The sequence below is a fragment of the Lissotriton vulgaris genome, chromosome 10 (assembly GCF_964263255.1).
Source record: "Lissotriton vulgaris chromosome 10, aLisVul1.2, whole genome shotgun sequence".
NCBI classification, from domain to species: Eukaryota; Metazoa; Chordata; class Amphibia; order Caudata; family Salamandridae; genus Lissotriton; species Lissotriton vulgaris.
Genome location: NC_141698.1, coordinates 1,063,308,218 through 1,063,325,247, shown reverse-complemented (window position 1 = coordinate 1,063,325,247; position 17,030 = coordinate 1,063,308,218). Strand labels below are relative to the sequence as shown.

The 17,030-nt window shown below is 47.1% G+C and overlaps 1 protein-coding gene across 3 annotated transcripts in view; it reads left to right on the top strand.

Moving 5' to 3' along the window:
• CMC1 (C-X9-C motif containing 1) overlaps positions 1 to 16,471 on the top strand; it is a 317,771-nt gene extending 301,300 nt beyond the window's left edge. For all 3 annotated transcript variants that reach the window (XM_086942117.1, XM_086942119.1, XM_086942118.1), the window contains one exon: positions 16,112 to 16,471. In XM_086942117.1, the coding sequence (XP_086798243.1) occupies positions 16,112 to 16,232 (121 nt within the window). In that variant the 3' untranslated portion in view covers positions 16,233 to 16,471. The remainder of the gene's footprint in view (positions 1 to 16,111) is intronic.
• The last annotated feature ends 559 nt before the right edge of the window (positions 16,472 to 17,030 follow it).

The following is a 17,030-nucleotide window of genomic DNA, read 5'->3' as shown; positions in this document are numbered from 1 at the left end:
CCGTAGTCGTCTTACCTGTCCTTTCTTTCTTAGCCAATTCGAGTTCATTCATTTTGTAGAAAGGAGAGGTAGTAGCATGGCGAGGTACAATCATTTTAGTTTCTGTCAATTTCGCTGAACACCTTCGCGTTCAATAAGTATCCAATCAGACTGGTGCCAGCGAGGCACGATTTTACCATAAAAAGGAAGAGGAAATAGGGAGACTCTCATAGAGAGTGAGAGTCGTCCGCAATCTAAACGAGCCATTCGGTACACGTATGACATGTAGAGAGAGAGAGAGACAGAGTGAGGGAGAGAGATAGAGAAAGGGAGAGACGTGTACAAAAATAGGTCATTTAGTGCGTTCACAACACAGAACAGTAGGGGGTCAGGTAACGGAGAGACGCAAACAAAGAAAGAACATAAACCCCTACAGCACACACACACACAAACTCAGACGAAGGAAGACAGTACCTGTATTACATATATAAGACATTCACAACAAAACAGAAAACAACAGTTGGCCAACAAGATCTGTATATATATATATTTTTTTTTATATCCTTCGTATCTTTACTGTCCTATTTACCTACGTGCTTAGCTCTTTTTACCTTTCCCTCCTTTTCCCTCTCGCTTGTTATCTCTCCGAGCGTTCTCAATTGCCAATACTTACACCTTGGTTAGTCGATCAGAAATGAACCTGGTCGCGCTATTCACCCATGGTTGGATCTTAAACCATTTTTCAGTTTTCTTCCTTTGGTGGGAAGTTCTCCAGGCTGAGGCAACGGCAAGTATTGATCGGGAGAACAGTCGGACAGCTTGGCTAGATCTATAAGAGTGTGAGAAGGGGGCAGTACATTTTGAACATCAGCAACATTTCTAACTTCCCAGACGGGTGCAGTCTTGGTAACCCTTACCCATGCACCTTTCTTTTGTCCTTTCCCTACCTAGTCAAACGTCTAGTTACATTCTCTAACGTGTTATTTCGAGTCAATTTTCGTCATACAGTAACCGTCAAGTCTCTATGTCAGTCCATCCTCCCAGTCGCTATGTTCTAAGGAGGAACAGTCATGTTTAAGTCTACGTCTTTTAAAAACTTATCGTCATAAGGACTATGCACATATTCCCTTCTTCCCTTGTCGTCGGTGGTTCGATCATCGCTCTCCCATACTTCAGCCGACGTTCCGACGTGACCTGCAGAAGGGAGGAGAAAGAAGGGGTGGGGGGGGCAGCATTCAAACCACATCAGCATGCAGTAATCCGAAAATGTTTTTACCTACCACATACTCGACCTATCTCCACGTAGTGCATTTCTTTACCATCTCGGCGTTTAAGCCCAGAGGGACCAGTAATGTCAGATAGATAATCATTGACGATCTGCGTATCTACATGGTTTACTTGGTCGCGACCCCTTTTGGTTGTGTGCAAGGGTGGTGGTTAGGTGGCATTTCTGTGGTGTCGTTTTGAGGCTTCTAAAACACTTTTCCGGCTGCCTGTGACACATAATGTAGCTGCTAAATATCGGGTCCTTTTTAACCTTCAGCCTTCATCATACTTTCTCGTTGCTCACAGTAGTAATACATTCAAAACTCATTAATGCAACCGCTACAACTATGCTTTCTTTTTCAAAAATACTTTTAATAAAAAGTGCTGGTGTATAAATACAGGCCTACAACCCAGTGGACCGGCCACGGAGCAGATTGGAACTGTACATAAGAAGAACGAAGTTGGTGGCAGTTCATTGCATAAAGTGCGGCAGTGCAATAAAATCGTATCGAACTTTCCTACAGAGCAAGCATGATGCATATCAAGAATTCAGTTTTTCAATTAATTCATTAATTCATTATCCAAATGCTCATTCAGTGCCTAAATTATACCAATTCATTGTTCCCAATCATAATTAGTACCCACCCTAAATCAGTTCATTGTCCAAACACATGATCAATATCTGTATTGCTTTCCTCTCTAAGCACATAATCACTATCCATCCTATCGACTTTCATTGTCCAAAAATGCATACATATCTCAGAGCATCAATATTCGAGCAATCCGGGTGAACAGGGAGTTCGAAAGTTTCGTTTCGTGTATCGGCGCCATTTTGGGCGAGGTCAGGCAGGTTCTGGTATAGTCAGAATGTCTCCAATGACTCATGGTTGGACCAGAACCTTCCGTTGGCAGTTCAAAATGTTTTTCGCAATGTGGTAACAGTCTAACAATATGGACCATCAGTCAAAGAGTGGGGAGGGCGGCAACAATTTTCCTACCGGGTCATTCTGGTGTTCCACCGGAACTGAACAAGTCTGTACCTTGGCTGTGTTTTTAGCCATTTCCAAACTGAGGCTGGCGCCGGCAGGAGTGCGCCGATGTTGCGGGTCCCAGTGAGGGGGACGGGGGCGCCCATGCAGAGGGGTCGGGGGGCCCCCCGGCTCTCATAGAATCTTCAAAGTTGAGGAGAGAAGGCATGGGGCGTGTGCCCGTCCCGGGCAAAAGACCGCTTTTCGATGTGGACCCTCTTTAAGTAAGAGCGTTGGGGTGTCGCTGGAAGCCTCCACCTGGAGGGAGGTGGGGGAGGCTCGTTCGCGCCACCTCCCCCTTCCAGCGACCCCGCGCCGATCCTCGGCTCCGCTGCTTCGATATTGGCCGTGCCGGCTATTGAAGATGGGGGGGGTCGGTGGCTGAGGCAAGACAGCCCCCCCCCCCCTTTTGACATGTGGCGGGACTACCTGAAACTCTCCAGGGGTTGACATGTGGCGGGACTACTTGCGATTGTCCAGGCGTCGACATGTGGCGGGACTACCTGCAATTGTCCAGGCGTCGACATGTGGCGGGACTACCTGTAAGCGCCGCCGTCCTCGCTTTCGCTTCGGCCTTCTTTGCGGGCCGGACCAGGCGAGAGAGAGAGAGGGGGGGGTGGTCGGTGGCTGAGGCAAGACAGCCCCCCCCCCCGTGGCCTGCAGGGCAGCAGGAGAGGAGAGAAGGAGAGGCCATCACGGTTTTCTGGGCCGTCCGCCCCACAGCCTCCCCTTCCGACTGCGGCCAGGCGAGCCCCGCATGCCTTGAGGCCTCGCCTTACGGATGGGCGTAACCGCGGACCTGTTGCACTTCGGGAGTTTCCGGAATGGGGGTAGGTACCTATTGATTTGTATCTATTTCATGTGACCGTTATTTGGGCGTGGTGGGCAATGAGGCAGACATGTTTGGAGCAGGAGTAGGCAGCGGAACCTAGCTACCTCGTGGCTGTCTTGCTGTCAAATCTTTCCGCCATTTTATATTTCTTATTACGAACTGTTTCTAATGTTTCTTATTTTTAGTGAAGTCAAAAGCTCATCAGGGGGTTACTGACTTAGCCTGATTTCTTTTTATTTTTATTCTTCTTTTCCTTAGCGTGTTGCGAGCTAAAGTTTCTTGTTAATAGGGTACGGTGATCACTTCATATTTTTATGTGTCCTTTTCATTAGGGGTACTCCTGGACGGACCAGACGAGTTACCTCCAATAAATGGTCCGGGGTGGAACGAGATTATCGATCAAAAGGGGAACATATATTCCTTCATTAGGGTATCATCCTGGACAGACCAAACGATGTACTTCCACTTACTAGGGTAGCCTCCTGGACGGACCAGATGGTCTACTTCCACTAAATGGCCCATGAGTGGGGAGCATATGTCCTCCATAAGGGTAGCCTCCTGGACGGACCATGCGAGCTACCCCCCAAATAAACAATCAGTGGGGAGTGGGTAGGACTGACGAATTCACAAAGGGGCATAACCTACCCTTTACTACTTGCAAAGACTAGACAGAATATTTCTATTCCTCGTTGTTTGCAAATAGAAAATACCTCAAACGAAACAATTCCTGGAACAACAATGTCCAGGCAACCAATCAATCAGTGGGGAGAAAAACAGGCATGACGGATTACAACGGGGACAAACGTCTGCATTACCTGCCCTTCGCTATCCATAAAGGAAGACAGAATATTTCTATTCGTCTCTGTTTGTAGACAGGGAAGATCTCAAAGAGCGACAATCGATTATTAATCGATTCCAAACAATCAGTGGGGAGAAAAGTAGGCATGACGGATTACAACGGGGACAAAAGTCTGCATTACCTACCCTTCTCTATCTGCAAAGAGGGGCGAACGTTCCTATTCACCGCCGTTTGCAAACAGAGAATGTCTCGTTCTCAAGAAGAGAACCAATATTTCAAGTAGCATCCAAAGCTAAATGAACCAATAACAACAATATCAGTATACAAATACCGATTCCAATACAATCAATCAATCAATCAGGTGGATAGAACCACCCTACCAATCAGGCGTAAAAACACCCTACTTAATCTTACCCGGACCGGACCATGCGGATAGTTCTTCGTCTTCCCCTTCCAGCGCCCGATCGTTCTCTTACTCTATGCAGCATTCCTGTGGGATTCCAGTCAGGACAGTAGGTCACTCGAGAGAGGTCTGTTCAGAATCGGTGAAGTTCATTCAATCGGCAGCCGGACGAGGGCCCTCTCAAGGCAGGTATACTCCGATCATTTAGATATTCACCTCATCGTCTGGATCTCTCTTACTGGACCTCATGTCACTGATGGGCCCCACGTTGGGCGCCAATTGTAAAACGTGAGTCCATACTAGTATCGATGCCCGGATGGCTGGCGCAAGTCGCCTCTTAGTTCCCATTCTGAATAGTTACCAAAATAAAGAGACGGGCGCTGGAAGCCGGAGTCACAAGAACAGTATTTATTTCTCATGAGGAGAGCCTGTCATTTCGGACACGAAACACAGTGTCTTTCGGGAGGTGCTCTAACAAGTGAGCTGCAACGTCGTCTTTTATACTTTACAGAACACTTAGCATTACAATCATGACATTGTGAAACACGGAAAGGACATCCCCATGATCCTCGTGTTAATCCTACCCCACATATGTTCACAATAGGGACCCTTGACCTGCTGATAAGAGGGGAGGGTAATCACGCAGCTGAGTGTTCCGCCAACTTTTAGGATGTGTGCGCCTGATCATAGCCCAGGGGGTGGGGTGGCCAGGATCAATAGTGGGTCCTTTGAAGAGGAGTGATTCCATACAATAAGCAGTAAACAGTATCTCCTGGCTTAGGCGATGACCTCAGACATGTGTGGACAGTCAATCGCGGAGGGAGGGTTCACTAACAGATGGGTTATTCATGAAAGGAGAGGAGGTGCTGGTCAGGCGCGGCCGTGACTCCCAAGGACAGGGTCTTGCAGAAGAAGAAGGTTTATGACTTGCCCGTTGTGAGGGAGAAGGGAGGGGGAACCAGGGTGGACACAGGGACAGAGTCGCATAGAGAGAGAGAGGTCTTATGACTCGTGCGAGAGAGAGCGGGGGTAGTCAGGTGCAGCTGGGGAGGGCTATGTCAGCTAAGGCGAAGGATGCCTCTTCAAGAGGGAACGGGGGGTTTGCGTGGGTCAAGCAGGAGGGTTGTCTTTCAGGGCAGAGTCGCACAGAGGGAGAGGGTTTCATAGTCTATGCATGTGAGAGAGGGAGGGGGGTTCAGATACGCGCAGGAGGGAAGCCGGTGATTCTAATGAGCAGGAAAAAGGCCAGGGTGCCTAAAATGGCTGTCATGTACATATGGGTGCGGGCTTTTACTGGCAGAGTGATGCGGTCAATAGTTTACGGTATTCATGGTGCTTACAGGGAGAGGAGCGGGAAAATGGAATAATGAACGCTGTTTATGTACATCAATTTCTCAAATTTCCACAGAGTGAAGATCCTTGGGGTACGCCGCAGATGACATTGGTGGCTTCTGATCTATAAGGGGGGAGGCGGACTCTCTGGGTTCTTCCGGCGAGGAACGAGATGATCCAGTCCCGTGCTTTTCCTTGTATTCCGACGTTGCTGAGGCGTTGAATGAGGGTGCTGTGACAGACTGTGTCGAAGGCTGCGGAGAGGTCAAGTAGGATGAGGGCAGCTGTTTCTCAGTTGTCCAGTAGAGTTCGAATGTCGTCTGTTGCTGCGATGAGGGCGGTTTCGGTGCTGTGTTTGGCTTGGAAGCCGGACTGTGAGGGGTCGAGGGATTTGTTGGATTCAAGGAAGGCGGCGAGCTGACTGTTGACGGCTTTCTCAATGACTTTGGCAGGAAATGGACGGAGCGAGATGGGGAGGTAGTTCTTAAGTTCAGTGGGGTCTGCTGGGGGTTTCTTCAGAAGGGCGCTGAGTTCGGCATGTTTCCAACTTTCCGGGAAGGTAGCGGAGTTGAAGGAACAGTTGATGACATCACGGAGATGGGGTGCGATGATCGAGTCAGCTTTGGTGAAAATGTGGTGGGGACATGGGTCGGTTGGCGATACTGAGTGTATGGAGTTCATCAGGCGGATGGTGTCTTCGGTGGTGATTGGGTTCCAGGCGTAAAGGTTGTTAGAGTGCGGTTTTGGTTCGGGTGTGGGTGAAGTGGGCTGGTCTTCGGGCTGGTATTTGAAGCTGTTATGTATGTCGGCGATTTTGTTGTGGAAGAATGAGGATAGAGAGTCGCAGAGGTCTTGGGAGGGAGTGATGTCGTTGGTGCCGGCGGTGTGGTTGGTAAATTCTTTGACGATGTTGAATAGTTCCTTGCTGTTTTGGGCGTTGTTGTCGAGTCGATCCTTAAATGCTGATTTCTTGGTGGATCGGATGAGTTGGTGGTGTTTGCGGGTGACATTCTTGAAGGAGGTCAAGTTGTCAGTGGTTGGGTTTTTTCTCCAGGCTTTCTCGAGGGTGCGACAGTGCTTCTTGGATTTCTTAAGGTCGTCGTTGAACCAGGGAGCTTTTTTTCTACCTTGCTTGATTTGATGGTTTTTCAAGGGTGCAAGTTCGTCGGCGCTGTTGGTGATCCATTGTGTGATGTTGGTGGCTGCTTGGTTTGGGTCCGATGATTTGGCAGGAGGGTTTTGGTGAAGCGATGTGAGGAGCTGGTCGGTGTTGATTTTGTTCCAGTTTCTTCGGGGAATTGGTTGTGGCTGGTTGTGGGTCGTGGTCTTTTTGTAGTTGAAGTGAACGCAGCTGTGGTCCGTCCAATGGAGAGCTGTGGTGTGATCGAAGGAGATGTGCTTGCTGGAGGTGAAGATGGGGTCGAGCGTGTGTCCGGCAATGTGGGTGGGGGTGTCAACAAGTTGTTTGAGTCCGAGATTGGCCAGGTTGTCCAGAAGGGTGGTGGTATTGCTGTCGTTTATCTTTTCCAGGTGGAAGTTGAGGTCTCCCAGCAGAATGTAGTTCTCGGAGGGGAGGGCATGTGGGCTGATGAAGTCAGAGATGTCTTCACTGAATTGTGTGCGGGGTCCTGGTGGTCTGTAGATGAGGGTGCCTCTGAGTGTGGTCTTGGGGTCGGTGTGGATCTGGAAGTGAAGGTGTTCGGCGGTAGCGAGGATATCGTTGGTATTGGTCGTGATGCGGATGGTGTTTTTATGGACGATGGCAATGCCTCCTCCTGTTTGGTTGGTTCGGTCCTTTCGGATGATCTTGTATCCTTCCGGGATCCAAGAAGCCATGGAGTTGACTGGTTTTGATGAAGGACCCTCCGCTGCTGCTGCAATAGAAGATCCTTTCGAAGCGGCAGCCTGATCGGAAGATCAATGCTTAGTTGGAGAAGCTCGGGATACTAGACTCTTTGTGCCCAGTCTGAAGCCACAAGAATAGCTTGGGCCCAGCTCTCTGGACAGAAGCGGTATTGGTGGAAAAGGTGTATAGGAGGCCTGACCTCCACACGAGATGAAAAGCATCTCAGAGCGAGTACCGCCTTGGAAACTCCTGCAAAAACAACAATTGATGGACGGAATGTTGCACAATGGAAAAACATTCACCCCCAGTCACAAATCTGGGTTTAATCCATGGTTATTTTGCTCACCACACCACTCCAGACATTGTCATATGCAAATCAGTGTTGACCATGTGCCTCATGGGAACAGTCCAGACCAAACTGCCATGCCATGTCTTCCCTGGACCGGAATCAAGCATCCTAGGACCGGTTTCTGGCTATCAGCCTGGATAGCTTGACTCCAGTGGCATGGAGAGCACGGGACTCACATCTGGGCATATCCTTCCCACTGACTGGGGGAGAATGTTTTGCCATTGTGCAACATTCCGTCCATCAATTGTTGTTTTTGCATTTGTCACCCCGAGTGGGACGGGTAAGCTCAGACGTGAGTCCCGTGCTCTCCATGCCACTGGAATCAAGCTTCTCCTGAAACAATTTCAGGTGGTCCTCCGTCAGCCGGTCATAAGTTGGATGCATGGAGGGAGGGATAGTCTTAAAGGGGAGGGAGTATCCCTTTCGATCTATCTGAAGAACCTACCTGTCCGATGTGATACTTTGCCAGTGATGGACTCTGCCACCAACTGGCCACCCATGATCTTGAAGGGCCGTACTAGGAAGGTTTGAAGGCTGCAGGGGGGAAGTGTGGACTGACCTACCTCTGGCTGCCCTATCCATGGGGTCGAAAGGAGTCACACCCATGGCTGCATAGAGGTTGCTGAAGTTGCGCGGTCTTGCGACTGGGATATGGCTGTGGCGGGTGAAAGTGCTTTTTGTGTCCACAAAAGTAGTGAAAAGCAGACGGGGGCATGTTGTAACTGAGAGGCCCAAAGACTTGCCGTAGCCCTTCAGTCCTTAAAGTGCTCCAGGACCATGTCTGCCTGGTCTCCGAATAGATGGGTGCCATCAAATGGCATGTACATAAGGGAAGTTCTCATCCAGGTGTGCTGTCGAACAGCCACCATCAATGTAATTACTCTGCCCAGCGAGTTGGTGGTGTGAAGCACATAACAAATGGTGAACTTTGCTGCATCTCTCCTGTCTGATACTGCTTGGGAGAGAATGACCCTGGCCTCCTCTGGGGCCTGTAGCAGCACTTCCGCAACTGTTTCCCGCAAAGATTGAGCGAAATTGCCCAATAGGCATGCATTGTTAACTGCCCACAATGCAATGCTGGTGGAAGAAAACATTTATTTTGGCCCAACTATCCAGGCACTTGGATTCTCTGTCCGGAGTTGTGGAACGGAACATTTCTTGTGAGGTAGAGGCTTGGACTACTAAGATCTCAGAGGTAGGGTGGTTGGTGATGATTTTGGGTCACAGGGCGGTGGCAGCGGGCAATTGTCCTATTCACAGGAGCCCCTGGGCTGGACTAGGACCTGGTTCCCAGAAGGACATCACTCATGGCCTCATTGAAAGACAAGAGGGGTCCCGAGGAGCGGACACCCGGATGTAGGACCTCTGTCAAGATGTTTGTCTTGACTACCACCGAAGGGAGCTAAAGGTCCAGGACCTCAGCTGCCCTTTTCACCACCATAGCATATGAAGGTCACTGCTCCGTAGTCACGTTAGGCATAAGAAAGCAAGCCAGAATCTGGAGAGCTATCCAGTCCACTGGCCTCACCCAATTCCTCATACCAGTCCATTTTGTGTTCAGGCTGTTCTTGTAAAGGGTGCAGTGACCCCTTCCAATCTTCCTCCATTCCTGGCCCTTCAAAATAAGGCTGTGGAACCAACCTAGTAACCAAGGTGGCTGTCTAAATCGGTGCCATTAGGTTCTGATTTGGCTCTGAGTCTGGATAAGAATGGGGCTGGCGCCAGCAGGAGCCAGCACTGGGGAAGATTTCAGTGGCACGACCTGTGCCAGTCTGGACCCATCATCAGATCTATGGGGGGGTGGAGGCAGCCGAGCCGCTGGTGTGTAACCCGATCTAAGAATCCTTCAGCTCCCCTGACTGCTCCTCCTGATAAAGAAGGCAGAAGGCTTAACAACATCGGTAAGCGTTTTTCAACCAGGTCAGCCTTGACAGTACGAGCTGCAAATTCTCTCGCTTTATTGGGCTGATGTGTTCGGATTTGGCCCCATTCTTGGACATTCTACCAGATGACAAGGAGAAAGCTAAGAGAATTCTTCTTGAGGGCGAGCAGACCGCCTCTGAAGCAATAGACTGCACTTTAGATGTGGCATCCACTGGTTTCCGGCAGCTAGCGGGAGCGGCCAGCTTGAGGCCTCGAGGCTGGCTTAAAGCCTCTTCATTCAGGCCTGAGGTACAGACGAAGATTCTTGACCTACCTTCTAATGGAGCAGAATTATTTGGCAGCCACGTTGACTAGGCTTTTCAAGCTTTAAAAAAAGACACGGATATGGCTAAGTCTTTTAGCACTTTACAGTACAGAAAGATGCCTTTTCGTGGCTCCCGAGGAAGAGGATACCAATCCTACAGATCAGGATACCAACAATCTTGCTATATTCTTCCACCGCTCAACAATACAGGCCCCAGTTTAAATCTGCCAACCACCTGCGGCGACCTACAACAAGACTTCTTTTAGAGGAAAATCAGGACACCAGGGTAAGGAGACTGATCGTCGCCAATGACCTCTCCCAGCTATCAGCCTTTATCCCACCTTTTCCATCCTCGGTGGGCGGCAAAATATCCCGTTATTATCAGCAGTGGCAGGGCATACCATCGGACCAATGGGTCCTAAACCTAATCCAATTTGGCCACTGTTTTGCATTTACAAAGATCCCTCCATCAACTCCTCCTGCATCGCTTCCAAAAGCACCTACATCTCTTAAAGATGGAAGTTACCAACATTTTGCAGAAAGGAACAACAGAACGAGCTCAATCAAATAGGGAGTGGTTTCTACTCCTGTTTCTTCTTGATCCGAAAGAAGCTAAAGAAGTGGAGACCGATCTTACGGAAATTAAACAAATTCCTCAAAAAACAGTCATTACTCATGATCTCTATTCAAGATGTGCTACACTTTCTCAACAGAAACGATTACATGGCCTCTCTGGATCTCCAGGACGCTTAATTGCGTATACACATATGCCGAAAGCACAAGAAGTTTCTGAGATTTACTGTGGCCGACAGACACTACCAATTCTGCGTCCTACCTTTGTGACTAAAATCCGCTCTCTGCATTGTCACGAAGTGTCTAGCGCCAGTCGCAGCATATCCAAGGCAACCACATCATCATCAAATTTTTCCCTACCTAGACGGCTGGCTTTTTAAGGCCCCCACTTACGAAGCAGCAAAGACATCCACCAAAGCCTGTCTGCAACTTTTCATGAAATCCTGCAAGATCATTCTAATATCTCCAGCTTGGCCTCGCCACCACTGGTACACAGAACTTCACCTACTTCCAGTCAAGTCTCCCATCCATCTCAGACCATTTCCGTCCCTTTTTACGATGAACCAAGGACAAGTATGCCATCCGAACCCCATTCTCTGAAATTGTCAGCGTGGCTCCTGAGTTCCGAGAATTTCAACACTTCAAGATCCCACAGGAGTGTAGACCGGTTCTGGCTAAAGCAAGAGCAGACAGCACTAACAGGACTTTATTGCTTAAATGGAAGAGGTTCTGCATGTGATGTGCATCGTCTAAGGTCAATCCTCTCCACTCACCTCCAGAGAAAGTTTTACCTTATCCACTTCTCCTGGTTCGCTCAGGTTTGGCTCACGCAACAATTAAAATACATTTAGCTGCCTTTTCCAGTTTCCGCAGATCAGCTAAGGTTCCATCTCTATGGTCCTGCAGGCTGGTCAAACCGTTTCTTAAAGGTCTCTTTAGGATGTTCCCTCCAGTAAGGGCACCTCCTAGTTCGTGGCAGCTAAATACTATGTTCAGTCAATTAATGAAACATCCTTTCAAACCTATTCACAAGTCGGACATGAAGTTCCTATCCTGGAAAGTGGCTCTTCTCCTAGCTCTCACTTCAGCGAGAAGGGTTGGTGAACGCCAGGCTTTTACTACTAAAGAACCTTTCTTACAATTTAAACAAGACAGAGTTATTCTCTGAACAAACCCTACGTTCATCCCTAAGGTTCCTTCGGATTTCCACCTTAATGAGCCAACTGTTTTGACATTATTCTTTCCAAATCCACAGACTGTGGCGGAGCATGCTCTGCGCACTCTAGATGTTAAAAGGTGCCTAAAATTTTACTTAAACAGGGCAAGGCCATTTCGCAAATCAAATCAGCTTCGTATTGTGTACAGTGCACCTAGAAAAGGTTTCCCTTCCATTTCCAGATGGATATCAAGTGCCATTGTATTCTGCCATCAACAAGTGAGCCATCCTCTGACGTAAGGAGTCTGTGCGCACTCTACAAGAGTGATATCCACATCTACAGCGCTGTTTGCAGGTGTATCCCTGCCTGACATTTGTAGAGCAGCAACGTGGATGACGGCGCACATATCCACCAAGGACTATTGCTTGGACGCTGAGACTATGCAAGATGCGGCAGTGGGGCAAGCGGTTCTAAGACATCTTTTTCAATAAGGTGAGCATTCTTTTCTTCAGTTCCTTCCCACCAACCTTTACTGTCTCACGTTCAATGATTAATGGTATAGATGTATACTTTGAATAATTTTGCTTATGAATTTATATGAGCCTATTATTGTATGCGGCAATGCTATCTTGCGTGCCATTCTACAGTTGCTATATGACATGAAAATGTGTTACTCACTGGTCGCTACTCTGATTCAAGCATGTGAATCTATGAAAGTTCCAATGCTGGAGTAAGAAACAAGTTACTTACCTGTAACTATGATTCTCCAGTATTGGAATCCTTCAGATTCACGTGTGAGCCGCCCGACTCCCCTGGAGAAGGCTCACTTGCTTATCTCATTTTTTTCTATTTTTGCACACTTGTGCTTGGTAAATCTGAGGGACTGGTGCTTCTCTCAGGGAGGTTCTACAGGGTGGTATTTACTGATTGGCTAGTTCTAAGTTTGGTCCTTTTTTTTAACTAAAGGACAGAGATATCTTACAACATTTTTTTATAAGGTCTTATGTTCTAGGACATTTCTTTTAATAATACCCCAGACTCCCATCTCGCCGATGGGGAATAATTCAAGCATGTGAATCGATGAAAGATTTCAATACTGGAGAACTATAGTTACAGGTAAGTAACTTGTATCTTTTTCTAGTGTTGAGCGGGAGCCATTTGAAGATTTTCAGCGTTTGGGATGCAGTGATGGCTTTGACTTGTGTTGTCATGTCCAGTTTGCTGTTGAATGTTATTCTGAGGTTCCTGGCAAGGGTGCTGGGTGTTGGTCCAAGTTTGGCTGGCCTCCAGTTGGAGTCTTATGGTGAGCGTTCTTGCCAACTATCACTACTTCTGTATTGTCGATGTGGAGCTTGAGACAGTTGGCTTTTATCCAGTTAGCCACTTCGGTCATGTAGGCAGTGAACTTGTTTCTTCTGTTGGGGTCTTGTCTGAGAGGGAGAGTATGAGGTGCGTGTCAGTGTAGGAGAGGATATTGATGTTGTGTGTGTGGATGACGTTGGCCAGAGGGGTCATGTATGCGTTGAATTGAGTGGGGCTGAGCGAGAACCAAGAGGAATTCCGCAGATGAGTCTGCAGGTTTCCGATGAGAAAGGTGCCAGGTTGACCGCTTGTGTTCTTTCCATTAAGATGGAGCGGATTCAGATGCAAGGGGTTCCTTGGATGTGAATATTGTTGGGCGTCTGAATAGATGGGGTGTGAGACCAATGTTAAATGTAGCAGAGCGGTTCAGAAGAATGAGGACTTCGTGTCTCCTCTGTCAAGGATCATGCAGATATCTTGTGGGGTAGCCATGAGTGCTGTTTTTGTACTGTGGTTGGGCCTGAATCCAAACTGCGTGCCGTTGAGGAGCTGGTGGTTGTCGCTTTTCCAATACCTTTGCTGTTTATGGTAGGTTGAGATGGGTTTGTAGTTAAAAAGCATGTCTGGGTCAGCAGATGGCTTCTTGAGCATGGCCATGACCAAACCCCCCCAACTCTGCAGGGTTTCCATCGGAGAAGGGTGTGCTTGTCCCCCCCCACCCTCCACCCCCCACACCCCCTCGCCCCCATACATAACTGCTGGGTCCCCCGCTCACCCCTGTACATTACTCTTGGGTCAAAGTGAATGCTGGGCTGCCCTAGTGATGGACTACTAACATGCATTATCCCTACCTGTGTCTGGTATTCAAGACGTTTTTTGGGAAAATTTTAAATGTCTCCCACAGGCAGGGAAAAAGCTTCTTGCCTGATGGGTCATTTACTTTTTTTTTAGAGAAAACAAACTTCTGGTTCTTTTAAACTTAATTTCTGTCAAGGTAGCCATAGTGGCTGCCTTCACAGCAGAGAGATCCTCACCTAAATACAGAGGACCGTCCTCCACCAAGGAGAGTGAAGCTCATGAGCTCCGTTTCTGATAAGACAGCCAACACATCCCAGAGCCTAACTATGGACCTTCATTTGTTCTGCACGAATTACAAACCACTAATGTAAGATAACAAAATATACCCTCACCCTCTATGTTAGTTATGGTGAGCGTTCTTCTTGTTCCCAGCTGGGTACCATGCACTTGGTACACACATAAGGTAATGGGAGGAATGCTTGTAGTTTACCTAACCACTAGCAATCACTCTGGGTAGCATTCCAACCCATCGTTCTTTTGCTCATGATGCTATTTTTCAATTTGGACCCAGCCATATGCAAATCAGTATTGACCCTGCTCAAATAGGAACAGTCCACCCCAAACTGCCAGACAGATTCTTGGTCACTGTGCCACTGGAGCCAAGCTACACCTGACTGACGAGCACCAATCCGGGTCAAACTGGTCTTGGATACTTGTGCTCCGGTTCAGGAAGAACCTTCCCTGGCAGGTTAGGCTGGGCTGTCCCTCCTGGAGCAGGTTCAAGACTGATTTGCGTAGAGCTGGGTCCAAACTAAGGTGGGATGGTGGGGAAAAAGAACAATGGTTTGCAATGCTACCCTAAGTGATTGCCAGTGGCAAGATTTATTGCAAGCATTCGGCACTTCACCGTTTAGGTGTGTTAGGTAGCATCCATTTTGTGCCTACTGCTTCGTACTAGTTTGGGTTAGTATGTAATTAGTTCTGCAGGGAAATGTGTTTTCAGTTCTATTATTGAGTTCGAAAAGTCCACTTTTAGTTGCACACATTTCCTTTTCGTAGGTGGAAAAGGCAAACCTGAGACCAAATGCTTCTTACTTTACAGAACCTAAAGGGCTCCCATTTGAGAATTAACTACTGAGCTAGAAGATTAGTTGGGACACTGAAATTGGGTATTGAAGACTGGAACATTTTTGCTTCCAAGTGAGCACATATATGGTTAACGTATACAGCATTTATAAATGGAAAAGAATGGGATGTTAAAATGATTAACACAGAAAAATAATTCTGGCACACTAAATATATTTAACCCCTCCCCTGCAGATGACGGAACCGCTCAGTCATCAGCCGCGGTGGCACTGTACTGATGACGGAGCGGTTCCGTCATGGCCCGCCCGACGCTCCTGCGCGGCGCGGATTCCGCGCCTGCGCTGAGCGTTCTATTGAGCGGGCGGGGCCATGACGGAACCGCTCCGTCCTAAGCACAGCGCAACCGACGCTGGTGACGGAGCAGTTCCGTCACCAGCATGCGCCCGCCGCATTTCCACCCCGCCCCCTTAGCACTGCGGCGGAATAGCCGCCGCAGTGAAGGGGTTAATGTGAAAAAGAATCACTTGCCAGGGAGTTATTGCTTTCATGAAAACGTATGAACAGTTCATACAGACATTTATTTTGTGGTCCACTTTTTAAGATTCAAAATAACCAAAACGCTCAACTTAAAGATTGAAGTGACACGAACTGCGTTTTAAGCCCTTAGATCCATTTCAGGAATTTGCTTGCAAACATAATTGATTGTAGAAACCATTGAAATAATCCATGCAGGAAATGACAAGGAGAAGTGCAGTTTAAGTTGTGAAGCTAAGAAGGATGATGTTTTCCAATAAGATCGAGTTCGTAGTAATTCGCAGAGGATCCGCTAATAGCCAGTTGCCCAACATTACCCTCTCATTAGCGTGATATGCCCAGCGTCTGAAGGAAATGTAAAAAGATCAGCTAGAATGCCCTAATTGCACTTTTACAGACCAGAATTTATCTTTTTCCATCTTTTGTAACGTTTTTCACTGGCTTTAAATCACGCTTTCTATTTTTCCTGTAGCAAATATTTAAATTTTGATCTTTTATCATTTTTAACGGACACTTTTTAATTCCATTGTTTTGTGCTATTGTGTGCATCATATATGTTGATGTAAGTATTAAATAAAATGCCTCAAAAACACATGATTAAAGAAGCATTTGTATGGTGATTTTTATTTTATTCCACAGTTACAGAGATCCAGCATTTTTTGAGGAGTGCAAAGCAGAGTATTTGAAGGAAAAGGAAGAATTTCAAAGAACGGGAATTCCATCTAAACGGAGACATCAAAAGGTTCCAACCAGCATGTAAAATAATAGTTTTGAAAATTTCAACATCAAGAAGAAATTCTTACATGATTTGTCAATGACAGAGAATTTGATTGTGATGTAATAATGAACACTGATCTCAATAAATTCTGTATGTCCAGAGAGCTAGATTTATGAAAGTGGAATATGGATTCATGCCAATGAAAATTGTGGATTTCTCTTCTTTAGAGTGTTAAAACTAAGATGATAATTTTATGATAATAAATATGTAAAGAACATTAATGTAGCACTCATATTTTTGTCTTCGTTGTAAGTATCACTATTGGCTCCAATGCTCATTAAAGCCTAAAAAAAGCTCAGTACATCAGTCTTGAAAAGAACGAGAAAACATTTTGGGGGAACAGCAGCAAAGAACGTGAGTTGAAGAATTAGAGAAAGCAAAAGGCTGTCTGAATATATCACATTTCAAACAGATGGTGTTTCTTTAAAAAAAAAATGTAATCTTGGAACAGATTTGAGAAGGCATGGCCTGCAACATCGAGAGCATGTTCTAGGCAGGCCATGTCTCAACTAGTTTCCGGATAATGGCGAATGTCGTTCTTAGAAGTCTGCGACGAGAAAGGTCTGCAATTAACGTGAGCCAGGCTGTTGTAAGCTTATATTGTGAGAACAATGAGAAATATTACAACATGTAAGTTTCCATCCACTGGTGTGGCAGGTCTTAGGGAAAAGAAAAGTGGATTTTTTTCTTCCATTCTATGCATACAAAATACCATGCTGTCTTGCAATACATGTGGTAGTTTGCTGAAAACTTCAAAAAATTGAGCTGCATTTTGAGGGA